This window comes from Diuraphis noxia, unplaced genomic scaffold, assembly GCF_037042655.1.
Source record: "Diuraphis noxia isolate RWA-SAM2 unplaced genomic scaffold, SU_Dnox_SAM2 contig0002, whole genome shotgun sequence".
NCBI classification, from domain to species: domain Eukaryota; kingdom Metazoa; phylum Arthropoda; class Insecta; order Hemiptera; family Aphididae; genus Diuraphis; species Diuraphis noxia.
In genome coordinates, this window is record NW_028301712.1 from 30,475,093 (window position 1) to 30,493,975 (window position 18,883).

An 18,883-nucleotide genomic window follows, 5' to 3' on the forward strand; every position below is an offset into this window, starting at 1 on the left:
CTATATGTTGACATTTTGCCCGTATGAATATTTTCTGTAGAAGAAAAAAAACTTTTCGGACTACCGGGAAAAACGCCCTTGGCGGCCAACGGCTCACCCTGTATTTAATAATAATATGTTTATTTAAAGAACCCAAAAGAACAATGCGCCACTGACGTATCCGCCACCCTCTCAACCACGGCCGATCCCCTTACAATGTCACAAAACTGTAATATTAAATACACAGACTTTGGCTCACCCTTTCTCGCCCAGCAGCAGTGTAGGCGGTTAGAGACGCTCGTCGCAGACGTTAGGTTTGACCTATTGTCAATATCGTTACAATGTTAATTTATGTTTCATAATTTATAATCAGTTAAATATACGAGTGCGTTGCTTGGTAACCTATAGCATGCGCCTCCTTCCCCCGATCCACTCCACTCGACAGCCAGGTAAATCGTTATTAATATTTTAAAATAATAATTTTAAAGAAGGATACCTATTCGAAATTCCCACTTGTTCACATTGTGTGCTGGCATTGTATTCTTACAATTTAAATTTGAATTTTGATTAAATAAAAATGAAGTTTTCGAATTATTGTGATTCACAAAACTTTCGTTGCATAAATGTTTCATAAATATTTGTTTAAAACGCGCAAAACCTTTAGTAGTAATTACAAATATGATGGTATGATAATATATAAGTATTTATGTTCAACTACTTGATCGCGTGCTTTTACAAAACCACAAATTTCATTCTATATTTTTATAATAGTTATATATTATACATTATATAGGTAAAATCTTAATTTTAATGAAACATTTTTTTTTTTTTTTTAACCCACATATAATTTTGTGGATGATAGTGGTTAGTTTGTGTTTTGAAAATTTTGAAAGTTTATGTGAATGCATAAATACATAAAACAATACATTAACAATTAAACTTGATTGAAAATTTGAGCACAAATTAAGTAAAGTTTATTATTACAATTAATATTGTGGATTATAATATTATATACGTAGATGAGTTGTAGACAGCGGCGATTGTGCGATTTTCAGGGAGCTGAGAAAATTACTACAAAATTGTTGTTTCAACGAGGCTATGTAGCATATTATGTGTATATATATATATATACCTAGTGTCAAAGTATATTTCGAATAAAATAACAATATTAGAATATTATATGACGCATAATGCATATATTATGGTGATAGAATTCTGAATCCAAAATTTGCGCGTTATTTGCTCGTCGAGAAAACCGTCGCATGTGAACAACAGTCTGGCGAATACGATTTGTCCATCAAGACAGTGCGTGTGTAAATAAAAGGTAGGTACATTAAAAAAAAAAAAAAAAAAAAAAAAAAAATGGTATGAAAGTGAACAAAATAATAAAACGTGCTCGGGCGCCCATAAATACACATATACACACAAAACATTATAAAAATTCGCGCGCGCAAGTATGTGTGTGTGTATTTTATCTGCGCGTGTATCGCATTACGTCCGTCACTTGTGGCACATTGGGTCCTCGGAACAATATTTCAGTGTAGGAGAACGGGGATAGGAGAGTGTGAAAAAAGAAATATAATAATCTATACGACGAGAAGGGTCTTGCGTGTTTGTGTGTGCGTGTGTAGCGATTCTATATCTAGATTTTGTCGGCCGATATAAAACACGTGTAGAGTGAGTGAGAGAGAAACAGAAACTGAAGGCGCCGCACAAAAGGAAAATATTATATTATTATTCGTCCGCGCGTTGGGATTCCATTATGCAGGCGCCAAGGGTCGCCGTGGTGCTCACGTACTCACTATTTCTACCCCGTCTAATGGGTAACCTCTGCGGTTACGTCTTTTTGATATAGGAAAAACACAGCGGCGGACCGAGGAGAAACGAGAGAGAGACACGAGTTATGAGATAGAATCATATTCTATGTGTTTTTTTTACGTTTTGTTTTACAGCGATTCACTACTAATTGTAGAATATATATAAATATATTTTAAAAAAACGCACATCGAGTGGGGTCTGTGTTTCGAGCACTGCTACAACGGAATATCCAACGTCCGAAACGACGACGACGTAATGACTATTACGACGACATTATCGTCGTAAATCCGAGTGTACGACGCGCCGCTAATGGAGCCGTTATTAGCCTAGGTCGTGGGGCTGATCCGGAGGATAATATTATAATATATAATATTATTATTGTGTAATGTAAATAATCGACGCAGCCACGGGACTCGTACACACACGCATATACTTACACGTGTATATATATATATTATATCGTATCCGGCCGGGCCACACACACATCACACCTTATTCTTATTCACCCCCACCCCCCCCCCCACCCACCGTGTGAATCATATGGCATTTTATGTAGGCACATATAGGTATATACGCCGCGGTTTACCTACTTTCCCCCCCACCCACATCCGCCCTTGTCCTTATGTATGTTTATGTCGTATAAAATAACGTACGTATACCATCGTAATACACGCGTGTTTATCGCACGAGACCGATAGCCGTTGTTGTAGGTGTCAACTGCCAATTAAATGTGAGCCAACGTTTTTCGAATTCCTCGACCAATTTAAAAAAAAAACGCGTTGTTTTTTAATAATAATATGCAGGATGGCGAACCGACCCGTCGAACGTTATCGACATTGTCATCGATTAAAACGTACCGATAGGTATGGTTCACATTATAATGTAAAAGAAAAAAATAATACTTGCACAGCGTCGAAATGCGTCGCATCGTATATAAACGAAAAACCGATGGAATAGTAGATACTATATTATTGTAATTCTGAATCTAAAAACGCTGTTTAATTGTTTAATACAATTCGTTTTCGTTGTGTGAATATATTATAATGCCTATTTGTTTGTCATGTTATTATCTTTAAATTTGGTACCTACGGATATTATACAGACGAAAGGTGGTTATATAGTATATCTCTATTAGTTTAAAAAAGATTTGTAATTTGTTCATCCATATTATATTATTATAAAACAATTGATAATAATAACCATCCATAAATTTATATATACGTATGCCTATCGTACAAAACATTACGTGTAGAAAGAGTGGGGCCTAAATTAACTGTCGTGTAAAAAGGCTACAACAGTATAGTTGAGCGTAAAAATTACCCTACCTCACTAGAAAAAACGCAAGTAGACCATACGAAAACAGAAAAAAATATAAAAATATTAGTAAACAGATTCCTATAAAATATTTTGAAATACAAGATTCAAGGCGCACGATGCTCCCAGGAGGTTTTGCAAGCGAATGTGGACGCGGGTAGCATATAGCCTTAATAATATTAAACACATTTTTAACCATTGTTTAATATAATATAATAATAATATATTAGATTTGTTCATATTATATTATTATGTATGTGTTCCGTCGAGTTTGTCGTCGCATTTCGCTTGGGCAACATAAATTATCAAAATACCTTTTTATCAGATGAACACGACTGTTTAAACTCCCCAACAGTCGAGGTGGTTCCTGGTGTTTATGCGCACGGTGCAGATGACGACAATCCTATCCGTCACACCCCGACGGTATAATATGTATATACATATCATTATATAGTACTTTTGTATGGAAATTCCGGACCATTGCCCAGCACTATTATTATTGGTTCTGTATCCCCACCCGTGGATCACCGCACAAGGCCCCTCTCCTTCTCGTCACCCTCAGGGCGCGATGGGGTTCGCGTGTGTATCAATTTTCCGGAAACACTTTCGCCCGTATGACTCATTGGGAAATTGGAAAGCGCCCGACGAGCATAATCAAGACGAGAGTACATTATACATATCTGATCCCCCGGAGGGGTGCTATATACTGTAGTGTAGTACTGCAGGAATCAACAGTTTCTTGATTGTGTGTACACGGAGGCAATCATTCACACCCCAAAAGAGCTGCGGTGGCGTGGATACGTATGATGGAGGATAGGGTTCTCGGGGAATACAAATCGGCAACGGAAATAGCAGAGGATCGCGGGTTTCGAACTCTGTGCTTTGACGAGGAACTCAATAAAAGTAAAAAAAAAAAAAAAACCATACAAGTATATACAATATGTAATAACGTATAAAACTGCTACTACTATATACAAGAGGTGAATATATAGGGTGATATAGACTACGGTAAACGGGGAAAAATATAGAAACTAGGTAAGTCACGGTGCATTGTGTTATTGGAACTGTAATAATTGGACGTGGTGCGCATCACTATTATTATACTTACCTATATATTATATAAAAGACATAATATATTTCGTGTTTCAGTTATATTTTGAATTGGAGGATGAGTAATATACGTCATGTGATTATTATAATTATATATTAATGAAAATTGAAATCAATATTTTCATAGTGACTGCAGCTGTAAAATAATTACACGTATCGGATATACATAAATACGTATTTTTTTCCAAATTCTTGTTTGTGTATTGAACACTTTAATATACTCTGTAGAATAGTGTTTTTAAAATATATATATTAATATATAGAAACTTGGAGAGGGCGAAGAAGCGATTAGTTTCACAGTAAGGCGTCATGTAAAACACGTTTTCGGGTTCGATATGGAATATGGGAAAGTGCTTCTCAAGTGTTCTTCATAGTTTTTTTTTTTTCACAGAGTGGGTGATACGTAAATTTATTATGTTGTATTTGAAATTTTAAAGTAGTCACTTAGAAAAGATTTGTACGAAAATATCATTGTAAAATCCTAATTTAATATAAAAATATGTACTGTGTAGTGGTGTATATTTATTTAAACATTTTTTTGTAAACGAATTTATTATCTAAAAGTCTTTACCTTTATCATATTAAGATATTTAGTTTTGAAAATATTTTATAGATATTATACCACTGTAATATTATAATGTTTATTATTTATTAAATGGCTAATTAAAAATAATAACTAAAAGTGGGATATTTTAAAGATAGATATTTTAAACTTTGAAACGAATGAACCGCTGTTTTATGGTTAGTCGTTAAGTATGTTAAGTAACATACCAATATAATATATATTATATAGTAACCTTTTTTTTCGTTCAAAAAACCTATAAATATATATAAATATGAGTATATGACATGATATATTTAATCGATACAATTATGTTTTTTGAATATAATATATCTTATATTATGATGATGAGTAATGAAATAATTTTAGAACTCAATCATATCGTATAGTGACTTATTATAGTTATTAATATTAGCAAAAAAAAAAAATGTCAACTTTTAGTCAATTATAATTATTATAGCAATATTATTATCAAGCTTTCGTGACACGCCATTTGTTAATTTTATTCTATTTTTTTCAATACTCTGGGTACATTGTCGAATAAGAAACAATTTTCCCCTATACACATGGGTCGTGTGCTGCAGGAACAAAAAGCTTTCGATCCATTAACATTTTATGTTTCGATTTTTTTTCGCGCATCTCGAAATCCCCCTCACGACCACCTGGTAACCCGTTTAATATTTTCCCACGCACATCCCCAAATAATATTTCATGATACGGAAACCACCTCATTAAAAACCATCACTATTTTGAATCGATAATACACAATAGAGTGAATTTGCATGTCCCATGTTCCAATGAAAGAAATATTCGTAATTTGATTTATATTTACTATGAATTATTAAGTTGTTGGTATATTGACGTGAAAAATGTTCGGTTAATGAATTTTTTTATATTATATTTTTACGTGTAGACCTATGGCTTTGATGGGTTTGATAAGACGATGAATAGACTGGATTTCGTGTCGACTTGCAGTATTGCCGATGACAGACTCGACAGTGACTTCTCTCCCCTTTCGTTGACAACATCTCTAATGGAATGGTCTTCCTTTGTAGACATTTTGTTTAATTCAAAACATTAATTAACCCTTACACAACACAACTCGTTTAAATAATGAAAAATGAGCCCTTTATCAAACTTATGAACTGGTTATCTGATAATTAACAACTTCCGATGAATTTCTTCAGAATGAATACCGATTATGGAATTTATTATTATTCCTACACGTAAATCTGCAGAGTTAAAAATCTAATTAATTGAACACAACGTACTAAAACAGAGTTTGTACGGTGTTCAAGTGATTTATACAATTGTTTTATTTTGCACTTTTCACTTGACATGGCTTTTCATTTATTTTGTGAAAATATAGCTTGCAGGACAGGTTTAATTAAAATCAATATAAAATACATTATATTTACGTTAATTATAAAAAACATTCTAGCCGAGAAAATAAGGAATTTTAATTACTATCAAAAAAAAGTAGTTACATGAAACCTAGCTTATAAATCCTCCTAACTAAATATTCAAAATGGGCAGTGTCATCTGAAATGGGTGGCTTCCGTCATATTACTCATGTTATATAATCTATTATCAAATTTGCTTACCTATTGCTCTTGAACAGATTGTAAATATCTTGTAAAAATAAAAAAATAAACATTACCTATCTCTATTGTCTAATATGTTTCATGTTTTTTTGCCGTAACATTGTACGTTATATTTTTGGTAATTATCATTTGAGTATTAAAAAATTATATACCTACCTACCATAATTTGAATTTATTCGTGACTTCAAGTAGTATAATAACTAAATAGAATGTCTATGGATAATATTATGTAAGATTTTTTCATGTATTATTATTATTCATAGTTGAAGCTTTTAATTTTACGGTATACCTACAATATTACGTAGTTTAAAATAGAAATTAATTAGAAAAATTGTTTCGCCACCACTCTTATAGTGTCGAACAGACTGAATACGGCGATTTGAAGAGCCGCTTAAGCTCCAAACACATAATATGTCGTGCATGTAATATAATATATATATATATATATTTATATACGTCTGTTAAGCTGAAAACTCCTTTACTCGACGAAATTATTTCCCCAGACACACTGCGGTTTTCGTAGGAAATTAATCCGTCTGTGGGTCCATTTAAGACGCCATTTACAAAAGGCGTTACGTGATAAGAATGACGGGCCATTGTCCACGCAAATAGGTTTTAATCCGGTCACGTAAAATAAAAACCCTTTTTTTCTCGTCCTTATCGTCGTCGTCGGGCGGCAGACGAAAATTTCGTTTTGATTGCGCTGTACGTATTTCGCATTCACAGCTTCTCTCGCTTTAGGGTCTAGACGCACACGGTTACGACCTTTAAATTCTCCTCTATTTTTTTCCCTTCAATTGAATATTTTGCGCATTCTGTCCAGCTGCCTGCTACCGTATGCATATGCCCACGCATGATATATATTATTTATAAAGCCACGTGCCTTGTTCATAATTCGTAAGCCACACTGAACAATATACATATAATATTATGCACAATGTACAATTGTAAGATGTATATACATATATAAACAATATAATATATAATAAATGGCTGCTATAACCAATCGGATAACGAATTATATGCATTTACTATTTTAACACCACACAGTCGTCAATTTAAAACGTATTAAACTCTTTATGAGATGATAAACGGACGGCACCAAAAAAACGGTCCCTGACGTATATGACGTGATAGTATGGTATGCATAATAGAAATAAATAGTACGTCATTTTATATTACTAACCAATAACGATTCGTCTCATTGAATACTAATCCACACAACATTGAAATAAATATTCTTGTAATATAAAACAAATTTCGTGAGAAGTTCATTGCTCTTGTTGGTTATTAGTTATCATTATTAAAAAAAAAGCAATTTAAGTAATCGTATTATATTCTAATAAAGGATTTAAGTAAATTATTTCAAATATCTGATGAGATAAAATGTCACTGTCTTACAAATTACTATTAATACATTTGACATACATTTTTTTCTTTAACTTTGTATACGGTTGATTTAAATTTAATTTACAATAATTATACGATGTTTATAAATCATTTTAGAAATATTTCTATCATTTTAACAATAAACTATTATATAAATTTAATAATGTCTCCTTCCTTTATTGTCTTAAAATAAAATTGGAATATTTGTTAAAATCATATTGCACACGCTGACGGAAAAGTTTGTACTATTTTTGTTTTTTATTCAAATAAGAAAAGCATATTGAATGGTTTTAATTTTAAGTTCGAGTTAAAATAATAAGACTAAATAAAAAAATATATAGATCAAACATCATTCTTAGGAACTATGTTTATAAATATTTTTTTGAGTTAGGTGGGAGAAGAAATTTAATTATGTACACAATCTTAGAAATAGATATTAAAACTTTTGAATAAATCAATATTTGTATTACCTATTTTAATATTATCGGGACGTTAAAATTATGCTAAGATTTTTGAAATAATAATAATAGCGTGTAATCAAATTTTTTATTCACCAAAATTAAATCTTACGTCATTATTTTTTACTGTATTATATTATTATTACCGAATATGAAATATCACTGAGTTGACGGAACTCAAAAAAGGATATAATTTAATATTATTAGGCCAATACGAATACAATGAACTCATTGTAAAACCAATGTTCGGAAAACACTGCGAGAATGATTTGTATTGCCTCAACAAACTGGTATGCCAATGTCCATTGTGTGTATATATACCTGCTGCATTCAAAAAGAGCTATACTGCAGTATATATTATTATACCAAATTGTCCTATTGTGCGATCACTGCAAACACAGCCCATGGATTTTTATCCTCCGATTCATTTAGTAAGTCCCAGCTATAATATTATAATGGCCTCAAAATAGCTTCCGACGGCATCGGCCATACACCCGACATCATTATTGTTAATATCCGCTTAATTGTGCGCAAGTATAGTGACAGTATAATATTATGTACAGTATACAAGTTATACTGCAAGGGCGGCCAAACGGTTGATCGCGATCGGCAGGTCGAACTCGGACGACTTCAAAGTCGTAATTATTCCCCTTTTTTGGAATTAATTATTATAGATTTAATAGATATTTATTACATATTATGCGCATATTTTGAGTTAACCTGTTTGTGTGAAATGGAATGAAACTATGAAAGTCACAACAATTAAGCTGAATACTGAGCTACGAGCTTTCTAATGATCATTTAGAACTGCAGCAGTTTCATCGTTTATCAGTTAGTAACTATTCTTCAGATTATAATTATAATATTAACTGATCAACGATATTATGCAATCACACTCTCCTTCATCAATCGTTTAATGTAAATTATCTACTTTGAAATTAATTATACATTTAATGTTAAACACTCATTTTTAGATAACTCCACACTTTCATAATTAAATTATGTTTATCATTAATATTGGTGATAACGATTTGAAATAAAAAATAGTTTTTTATGTGAGTTGACGAACCTCAAAAGATATATATATATATATATATATATATATATATATATATATATATATATATTCAGTAGATCTTCATAAAAATGATAAATTTAGTCACCTCTGGATTGTACTGTATTTGTTTGTACCCTATAAGATTTAATATATAATATATGAAAGTCTTATTACTGTGTATCTGCGTACCTACTATTTGCACAATTATTATATTATATTAGTAAAGTATATTTTAAAAAATTTCAAAACTTTCGTTTGAAAATTCAGACAGTACCTACATAGTCATCATCATCTTACTTGCACGGCGACATCTGTGTCCGCTAAATTCAATTTCACATGCGGAAACATGTTTTTTCCGTGTTCTCCACCTTATTGTCACATTACCATAATGTGCAGAGCGTAATTAGTTTAGACATATAGCGATGTATGCTAGTCTCGGAATTCGAAACGGGCGATTTGTGAGATTCAGAAGCAAATTGGGTTTATTCGGGGCTTGCCCGGAGTGTTGCCGAAGTTTCCAAGTACTTTGTACCAAATCGAGGGGAGAATAAGTTAGTGTCAACACTTCTTTTTATGTGCCGCCACCGTTTGAACGCCGCCGGGAGAGGAAGCGGACACGTTTCTTAGACGCTCTTCTCGATCGAATTCATCCCGAGAGAAAGGAGGGAACGAGAAATGGAGAGACATATATATACACACACGCAAGCACGTACGTACACACGAACACAATGTTCGTTTATAGTTGTTGAAAACTGCGAAATTTGAACACAGCATTGCGAGAGCAAACTTTTGCGTTCCGAAATAACCTGTGGCGTTTTTGACGTAAAAGGCGTCGTCGTGTTAGTGATAAAGTTTTCTTATTTCGGCGTTCCGGTAGTATAATAATTATAGGCATGTCGATTGTTTGCCATTCGATTAAATTAACATGTCATCCACATTCAAAATCAAAACCATAATAAACACGGCGAACCTGAGTAAATAATAAATTAAATATTGTTATTTCAGACGGATTGTGTCTGCAGCAACCCATATATTTTCATAAAATATAAGCTATAATTTGAGTGCCTATTTTTATTTTTTATTAATAAATAATACATATAAAAAAAAATAACATAAAAACGACATGAAAATCATAAAACGTAAGCATAAAATCTAATTTGACACATTTAATCATTAAGGTTCCTAAAAAATATCCACAACAGTTTCATAGCTTTTGTTGTTGCTGTTGTTGTTTATTCGAATTATTATTTCATAAAGTTAAAACGCGGAAATCAGTTTACAAACTATGTGTCGAAAAGTATCGATGGAACACATAAAACGAATATAAAAACATAAAAGTGCTCACGACCAACTAAAAGTGTGTATAATATAATGTACGTGCCTATGTTCTTTTTTTACTCGTCGGTTTTAGTGCGTATAAAAAAACTCATCGTACGAGTTTATATAGAAATTGTTTAAATAAAACAGAACATTAAACAATTTGTTTTTGTATGTTGTGCGCTTTTTAACGAGTTTTGTCCGATAATTAATGTTTAAAAAAAATGTTTTCCTTTTGATTTAGACCACGCGCTTTTGATGTGAATCATTCATTATATTATCATCATTTTATACCGAAAAGAGCGTCATTTTTATTCCTGCACGCATACAAATAAACCCGATTGCATTTAAATCGATAGATTATGATCTTTACACTCCGAGCGCTGCAGCAGGGTTGCAGGGGGACGGTGCATCATGCATCCTCGACGGACTGCGCGTTAGAATCGCAAGCGCTAACCAAAAAAGAGTTGGAGGGACTGCAGCAGGAGGACGAGGAGGACGAGTAGAAGTAGCAGTAAGAGGCGGAGGGTGATTACTAGGATGAGCACGGGGGGGGGGAAGAAGACGAATCCCTGCCCGCGGGTAATTAATCAGTGAATAAAGGCCGGCGGAGAGGAAACACGCATAATCCAATTTCACGGATGGAATATCAATAACGGAGTCCGGGGCCCGTGAATAATCAGCGGTCGCCGAGGAATTTCCTGTACGTCAATATCGACCCCTTTTGCGAATAATTTGACATCGGTGCCGCCATGACTGAAAACATTTCGGAGACTGTAGCAGCCGTCGCGAGATCGCCTGTGCATGTATACAATATAATAATATTATATTATGTATACACGCGAACGGAAAAACTTTCCTGGGCCGGACGCGCAGAAAATTCAAAATGTTAAATAGTTATTTATGTGCATTGATATATGTGGCCCACATTCCGCTGAATTACATTGGACTATAATATTATTTTTTATCGATTTCTTTGTTACGCACACCAACAACATATTGAATAATCTCAAATATATACACTTTTTACGCACAACGAATTCGTAATAACTAATAATAATAATTTAATAACATTATTATTCATGCGGTTCGTATATTACGGAAATATAGTGTATATAATATATATATATATATATTAATATACATATATTAGATATGTGTATGAGTGAACTTATAAAATCATGTTTGTCGACGTCGAAATATGCACATCAGATATAAAAGTGTACATATAATATATAACGATCATATATACTCTGTTGGTTATATTTTATTAACCCTGTATAGCGTCACCACTCACTATTTATATACATATAGAGGTATATACGGCTATTCACGCCGTAACTTCATGTAATATATTTTATAAATGACGAAACACTTACAGTCTAGAAAGCTGCGGGTTGTTGTAGAACACCAAATCGGGCACTTCGCTGAGCTCGTTGCCGTTTAATCGTCTGAAAACAAAAAACCAACAACACGTTATTATATTATTATAATATGCGTACCTACATGCACAGGTATACATATATATATATAGCACCGTATATATACGGCGCGCTCGAAATAATAATAACACGACATTTTCTTTTCTGATTTTAATCTCGCGTCACCAGCGCGCATGAATAATGTACCTGTCCCGGTAGGTAAAAGAATCTATCACCGTCGTCGGTCTTTTTATATCATATCCGGGGCCCGAGTCTTTTACGCTTAAATTACTATTATTATTATTGTTATTATGATATTTCTTATCCACACTGTGATGATGCACTAGCACAAAGAGTGTGAGAGACAGAGTGAAATAGTGAAGAGGGTAACATGTTGTCAGAACTTATAGTAAATATAATATGTGCCATTATAAACATTTTTCATGGTTGGCGTAAACACATTTCGAAAGCTATGCATGTTTCATGAATATAGGCACAGATAGATTGTGGTTTAGACTCTTATTAGCCTCGCCTCCACCCCCCTAATTTTAGTCGACATCTAGTATACCGTCCAACTTTTTATTGATGCCCATATGTAGCCTAAATCTAAATAATTATAGACATACAAATAGAAATGTTGATGAAACTTGGAGAACTTTTAAACAAAACAAAATAAACATAAGTTCTAAGCACTCATATTATATCTATAAGACAAATATCCTTCGATTTTTTTATGTCTGTTCTGTCATTACCTACGTCGCACGACCTTCCATTTCAGATGTCCCAAGTTCGAATTGTTTAGTATTAATACTTATATTTCTTTTGGCGTCCTGTGTTTGTTAAGGGCGAGACAGATGTCACAGCACAGATTTATATTATATTTGAGGGGAGCGGGTTTGTTGTTGTAGTTTTTCCTTATAGAGAGTGTGTGGATGAGTCGTGGATGTAAATTTATATAGATTGCCGTGGAAGATTTAAATCTGCAGGTGAATCTCGAACAATGGCTTCGGTGCCACTGCGGATCGTGGATGTATTAAGGGATAGGTAATTGTCTTAATGTCTTATAAAACCACAACAATTTTTATCGCTAAATATTTTGCAAATAACGCGCCGCTGCTGATGACTCGGCCTCGAATTTTGTTAAGTATAGTAATCATTGTCCATCGTGAATAACGATAATACTGATACATCATCACCTCATACGCATCGAAAATGGTTTCACCGCCGCGATTAATGTACATAATAGTTATATTGTATCGGCTGAACGCGGTTGACGTTAACCAATCGCCAAAGTCATATTTTCAACGTAAATGTTATTATTATTATTATACAGTATTATAAGCGTATATAATATAATTTTAATGTTTTATTATTGCGTGTATAGAGACCATATTATAATGCAGAAACGACGGCGACATAAAACACATACTATATGCAAACTCATCCACAGCAGGGCGCTCGCGGGTTGTGGGTGCTTTTGAGGTGTGAGTTGTGGGGAGGGGTGCGGTCTGGCACTTTTGCAAAAAACAACGATCTACGGCGGCGGTGGCAACGTGTATAATATACCTCTATTAATCACCAGCCCGTCAGATTTTAGTGGTTATTTTCCCCTCCCCTCGTAGAATACTAATAAAACATCATTGACCCCGACGAGTTTATTATTATACTGCGCACGACCAAGCGGGCAATCTAATTTTTTTTTCACCAAAAATTTGAACACACGCCCGCACTACTAACTATGTAATATTTGGTTGTATAGGGTGTTTCACTGACCATGCGCATTCTCATTGTTTCCTTTAAAAATTAATTTATTCAAATTCTTCTTTTTGGAATTTGAAAATATAATAGGTATATACTTTAGGACCATTTTTTAAATTGTTGTGATTTTTCGTAGGTACTACATGAGCAATATCCTGTGGCTATACGATCTGAAAGCCTCGTCATCAATTTTTACTGTAAATAATTTTAATAGATGATGTTTTTGGAAATATTGTTATACCTAATTCAAAAATCGAATGATTTATTTCTCAGCAGTTATTAAATATTTATACTAAAGATAATATTCAAAATATATGTATCTATAATATTGAATCTAGTAAATACTAAAATACTTATTAAACCGTTATTACTTTCTCTGCTGCAGTCAAGCACATCATATGCTTCTGTCGAGAATACAACGACATTAGAATCAACCTCAAGCTAGCTGACAACCTTCAAGAAGCTCTAGGCCCTGATCCAAACAACATCCAAAAAATATTCACTTTCTTAAAATTAACTAGATTATATAACCTAATCACACCCTCACGATTGTAGAACTCTCCCACTGCCTTTTCTATATATGTATAAAATGTAACACTTTTTATCTAAACATATATTTATATTACCCTATTATGTATAACAAAAGCCAATAATCTACGTTGTTGTGGCTTATTAAAATAAAAAAAAATAATAAACCGTTATTACAAATTAAAAATGTTGACGGATTTTCATATATTAATATGACTAATATAAACTAAAATTTTAAAATCACCATATCGCCCTGTCGGCCTGACTGTTCGTTTTTTATCATAATACATCGACATTTTCAAAAAATGTGTCTCCCAAAATAAAGTGGTTGAGAATGCAGAAGTTCGTGTCTTCAATTCTTCATAGAAAATTTCTTATGTATAATATTTACAAATCTCAAGAATTTAAAAATTCTGATTTAAAAATCAAAATTGAATGGAATCGTCGTGGCCTCCGCTGTTAATATAATAATAGGTAGTTACAGATATGATAATAATAAAAATATTTAAGATTCAGTCACGTGTGTCAGTATAACTATCATTAGATATACGTACACGGAAAATTAAAAGGGCCGCGAAAATGCAACGTCAGACAAACGATATAAGAAAAAATAAAATAAAATTTGTCCGTCACTGTAGACGACAGTCCCACGCACGCCGAGACAAGTGACTTTTTGATCGGTTACTTCTTATATAATTTGTACGGCCACGACGGACTGTGTTTGAATTAAAGCAAGTTGTTCGGATACGATCTCAAGGTCAGCAATGCGAAATCATCGAGTCGGTACAACTCGAAACGAATGAAATAATATATGTCCGCTGTCGGAGTCGTGTACCTATAATATGAAGCGGTGGACTGGTCGCATAAATTGCAGTGTAGTGCTGCTGCCGCTTTCAGTCGGTACCTAATCACCGACCTGCAAGACAACTATGTGTAATAATGACCAATGGGCGTCCCTCTTTGTTGCCCTGCAAAGTTATGCACACGTGTTTCAACACGCCTTTTTATGATTTTTTTTCAAATTTTTTTAATCATATTATTTGACTTTCACGTAATTAAAAAAACATATATATACTCCACGCGCACGTACACACAGTTAAAACGTTTTAGTTTTATTTTTGCGAGTGCTCAACAGGGTCGGAATGTGCAGTATAATTTATATCCATTAGTGTAGGTAGTATTAATGTATTATGGTAAAGGTAGGTATATATAGGTACTTGCGTGCCATTTTTTTTTCAAACTTGACAACTTAACTTGTTTCAAGATTGTTCAAACAAAAACGCACCAAAGGACTTTATGAATTATGCATTTCATTCGGTTGGAAAGTTATTTTTAATAAATTGAAAATACTGTTCGTCAAAGTCGTTTAAATAAAAGCAATTGAATTATAGCACCGAGAAAGTATTTAAAAATTAATTTAAAATAATGGTTTAATTGCGTTTTTAATAGTTTTTAATGCGTATATTATACTATATACTAGGTAATGATTTTGTTTTTTTTTAAGGTTAATCCAAACATTATTAATATATTTATATATACTATACCTATATAGATATTTATAACTTAATTATTTATTATGAGGAAATAGGGAAAAAATATATCGTGAAATTAAATATTTAAAATTGATGATAAAAATTCAAAAACAAAAATATCTTATGGCATCACGAGAATGGAATTTAATTTAAACTACAATTCATTAAGCGTCTTATTATATTTCGGTAAATAATTATGGTATTATTTAATATTGAGTAGAATTTTTGAATTTCAAACAGTAAAACCTTGAATTTAAAAGTTTAGAATGATTTAGAATTTATTTTTTATTTATTGTACCATATAATACTTAATAACATTATTATACTGGTGATTAATTGAAATTGAATGGAGAAATAATAAATTAGGCGTATTCATCGGTTATATGCTATATTGCCTATATTATTTTAATTAAATCGATCTTTCTTTTTTTTTGTAACTCGATAATATACTTTGTTCTTACGATAATATATATTATTATATGATAATATGTTCCTATATATATATAAACGTATACGATTTTTAAAACTAAACCTAAAATAAAACTATTTCATTTCATTTTCGATTACATATTATATATACATGAGACTGATAAATAAATATTTGCAGCAAACAAATATTGTTGTTAATAGCTGCAAAGTGGAAAAATAGAATATTTAGTTAATCCATAATGAGTCATCGTCCAAAGACGAGTTCAGTTGACGACATCCTTAAGGACATGGTACATTAAACTGGGTTTAATCCAATTGAAAGCGTTTCTTTGTTTTTATATATACGTATGCGTGGGGGAGCACGTTTATAGGGAAGTGATTACCCGTGTTCGCGATGCAATCAAATCGGTCTTTGGGTTAAGGGTTTCGAGATAATGTACAGGGGTATTACTTAAGCGCCGAGCTTGGAATTATTCACGACTGTATAACCGTTTCTTTACAGATTATAAGAGTAATACTTTCTATCCAATGACAAAGCTAACCGAATATAGGTTCGATTCTTACAGCGTGTTTTTCGAGTGGAGTATAGGGTCCTCTCGTCGTGGACAGCAACTCACCAAATAAAACAAATGGTCTTTTGTTTTTTCGACTTTTTTTCAACTATAAGCGTCTCAACGATATAATATATTTTATTTGCCATTATTATTATTATTACTATTTATTTTTTTTAGTGTCTACATACATCAACTTAGAACTGTATATATTTTTCGGAATTGTATAATTATACTAAAAACTATATTACTATAAGTGCATTGGTTATAAAAGTTATGAGTTTATGACACATTAAAATGTATCGCTATTTACGACCAGATTTCACCCGCAAGTAGCATGCATTAAATGGTTAGCTAAAACGTGATACTATTTTACATAATAAATCAATTCTTATTCACCTATAATATTTAGAATAAAAATAGAGTACTTTTTTGTAATTATTTACAACCATAATTGACAGTAAGAATGACAAAATAATATAATTGTATTTAAAATAAGAACTATTAATCGTAATAACATAGACATTTTTCCTTTAAATAAATTAAATTATTCTTTTATATTTTACATATTCATTATAATATAATATTATACGTTATTAAGTAATAATTGGTAATACTTTGTAATTTTTATTTGATGAAACCTTTTTCGAAGTATGAGGGTATGCGTTTCAAATAGTATCCATTTCATCATATATTATATAATAATCAAAAATCAACACGAAAAGAAAAAAAGTGGGATGTATGTGGCTCGAGACTTAATTAAGTTTGGCATACATGTTTCAGCTAAAAGTGGAAATTCCATTAATCTTGGATTTTACGAGTATTGTTACAATAGTTCGGGTAAATTTCTTTGATCGAGCACAACGCGTTAAATGACAACAACAAATGATTATTCATGACAGGGCGTTGCGCAGATTTCCAATATATACGTATGTTAGGTATATCATCCATTCATACCGAATGTCGTGTAAACAACAAGTGTTGCGACCGTATTTGACTCTATCCATTCTATTAAACGCAATTCAGACTCGTAGAGCGCATTGGATATGATCAACAGCAGCAGAACATCTGCGGTCAAACAGCCAATTACCCGCGGTTTTTACGGCTTCTTCATCCATAAAATCCTAGAGAGGGTGGCAATAATAAGAGACACTAAGAGGATTATCTGTGGTGGCACAGCTCTATATATTATTATTGTGCTAACCCGCATTGCGACAACACCTGGCCAAACATTCAATTTACTCGAGGTCAATAAAAACGAACGACCGAAAAATATATGAAATCTTTTACAATTAATTATATATACCTAATACCAAAAAATACGGGACGTTATTATTGTTGTTCTTATTAAAAAAGGATTTTTTTTGGATTAACAAGGTGTCTCAGCTAGGACCACCCAGGTTGATTAGCAATTAGTGCACATCTTGGAGGGGTCAGCAGCAGAAGGGGGGGATTAAGTTAGGGCATTGTATACTTCGATGGATCCTATAAGTTGGTCCCGAAATGAGAAATAATAAGCTTTTCCGAAAACTGTTTGCAAACCAGAAACCTTAGCAGGAAACTTCAATACCGGTGAAAGTTTGAAACAGACGTTATCAGTAAAGTTTTTGGTCTAACATAACTACATCAACGTAAATCCGACAGATCTCCTTAGTTGCGGGGTATGCAATATTGAAAGCGACTGTAGTTCTGTACAGAAATTTATCGCCCCCGCGTAAAATAAAAATAAAATAAAATAAAGAGAGACAGAGAGAGAGAGAGAAATGAAAGAAAATGTGGAATTAGTTTAAATTTCCCTCGACATTTCACGCCGAAAAATCATCGGTTCTTAAGACAAATGGACCCAATGTCTCGTGAACATGATTTATAGCACAATGTAAGTTTATCATACCTTCAATTGCAAATACCATTCTCTTCCACTTTATATATTCATTTTTCAAAAAAAAAAACGAAATATATAGCTTCGCATAGATACCGGGTGTATGTAGGTATTACGTATATGGGTAAATGTATATAAGACACAGTCTTTTTAGCAGGCAATATAGGCTTTAGTATA

General features: G+C 32.6%; 1 protein-coding gene across 1 annotated transcript in view; it reads right to left on the reverse strand.

Moving 5' to 3' along the window:
* The window catches only part of sli (slit guidance ligand), a 140,828-nt gene that overhangs the window by 41,268 nt on the left and 80,677 nt on the right, over positions 1-18,883 (reverse strand). The window contains exon 4 of the mRNA XM_015510611.2: positions 11,988-12,059. Coding sequence (XP_015366097.2) covers positions 11,988-12,059 — 72 coding nt within the window. The remainder of the gene's footprint in view (positions 1-11,987; positions 12,060-18,883) is intronic.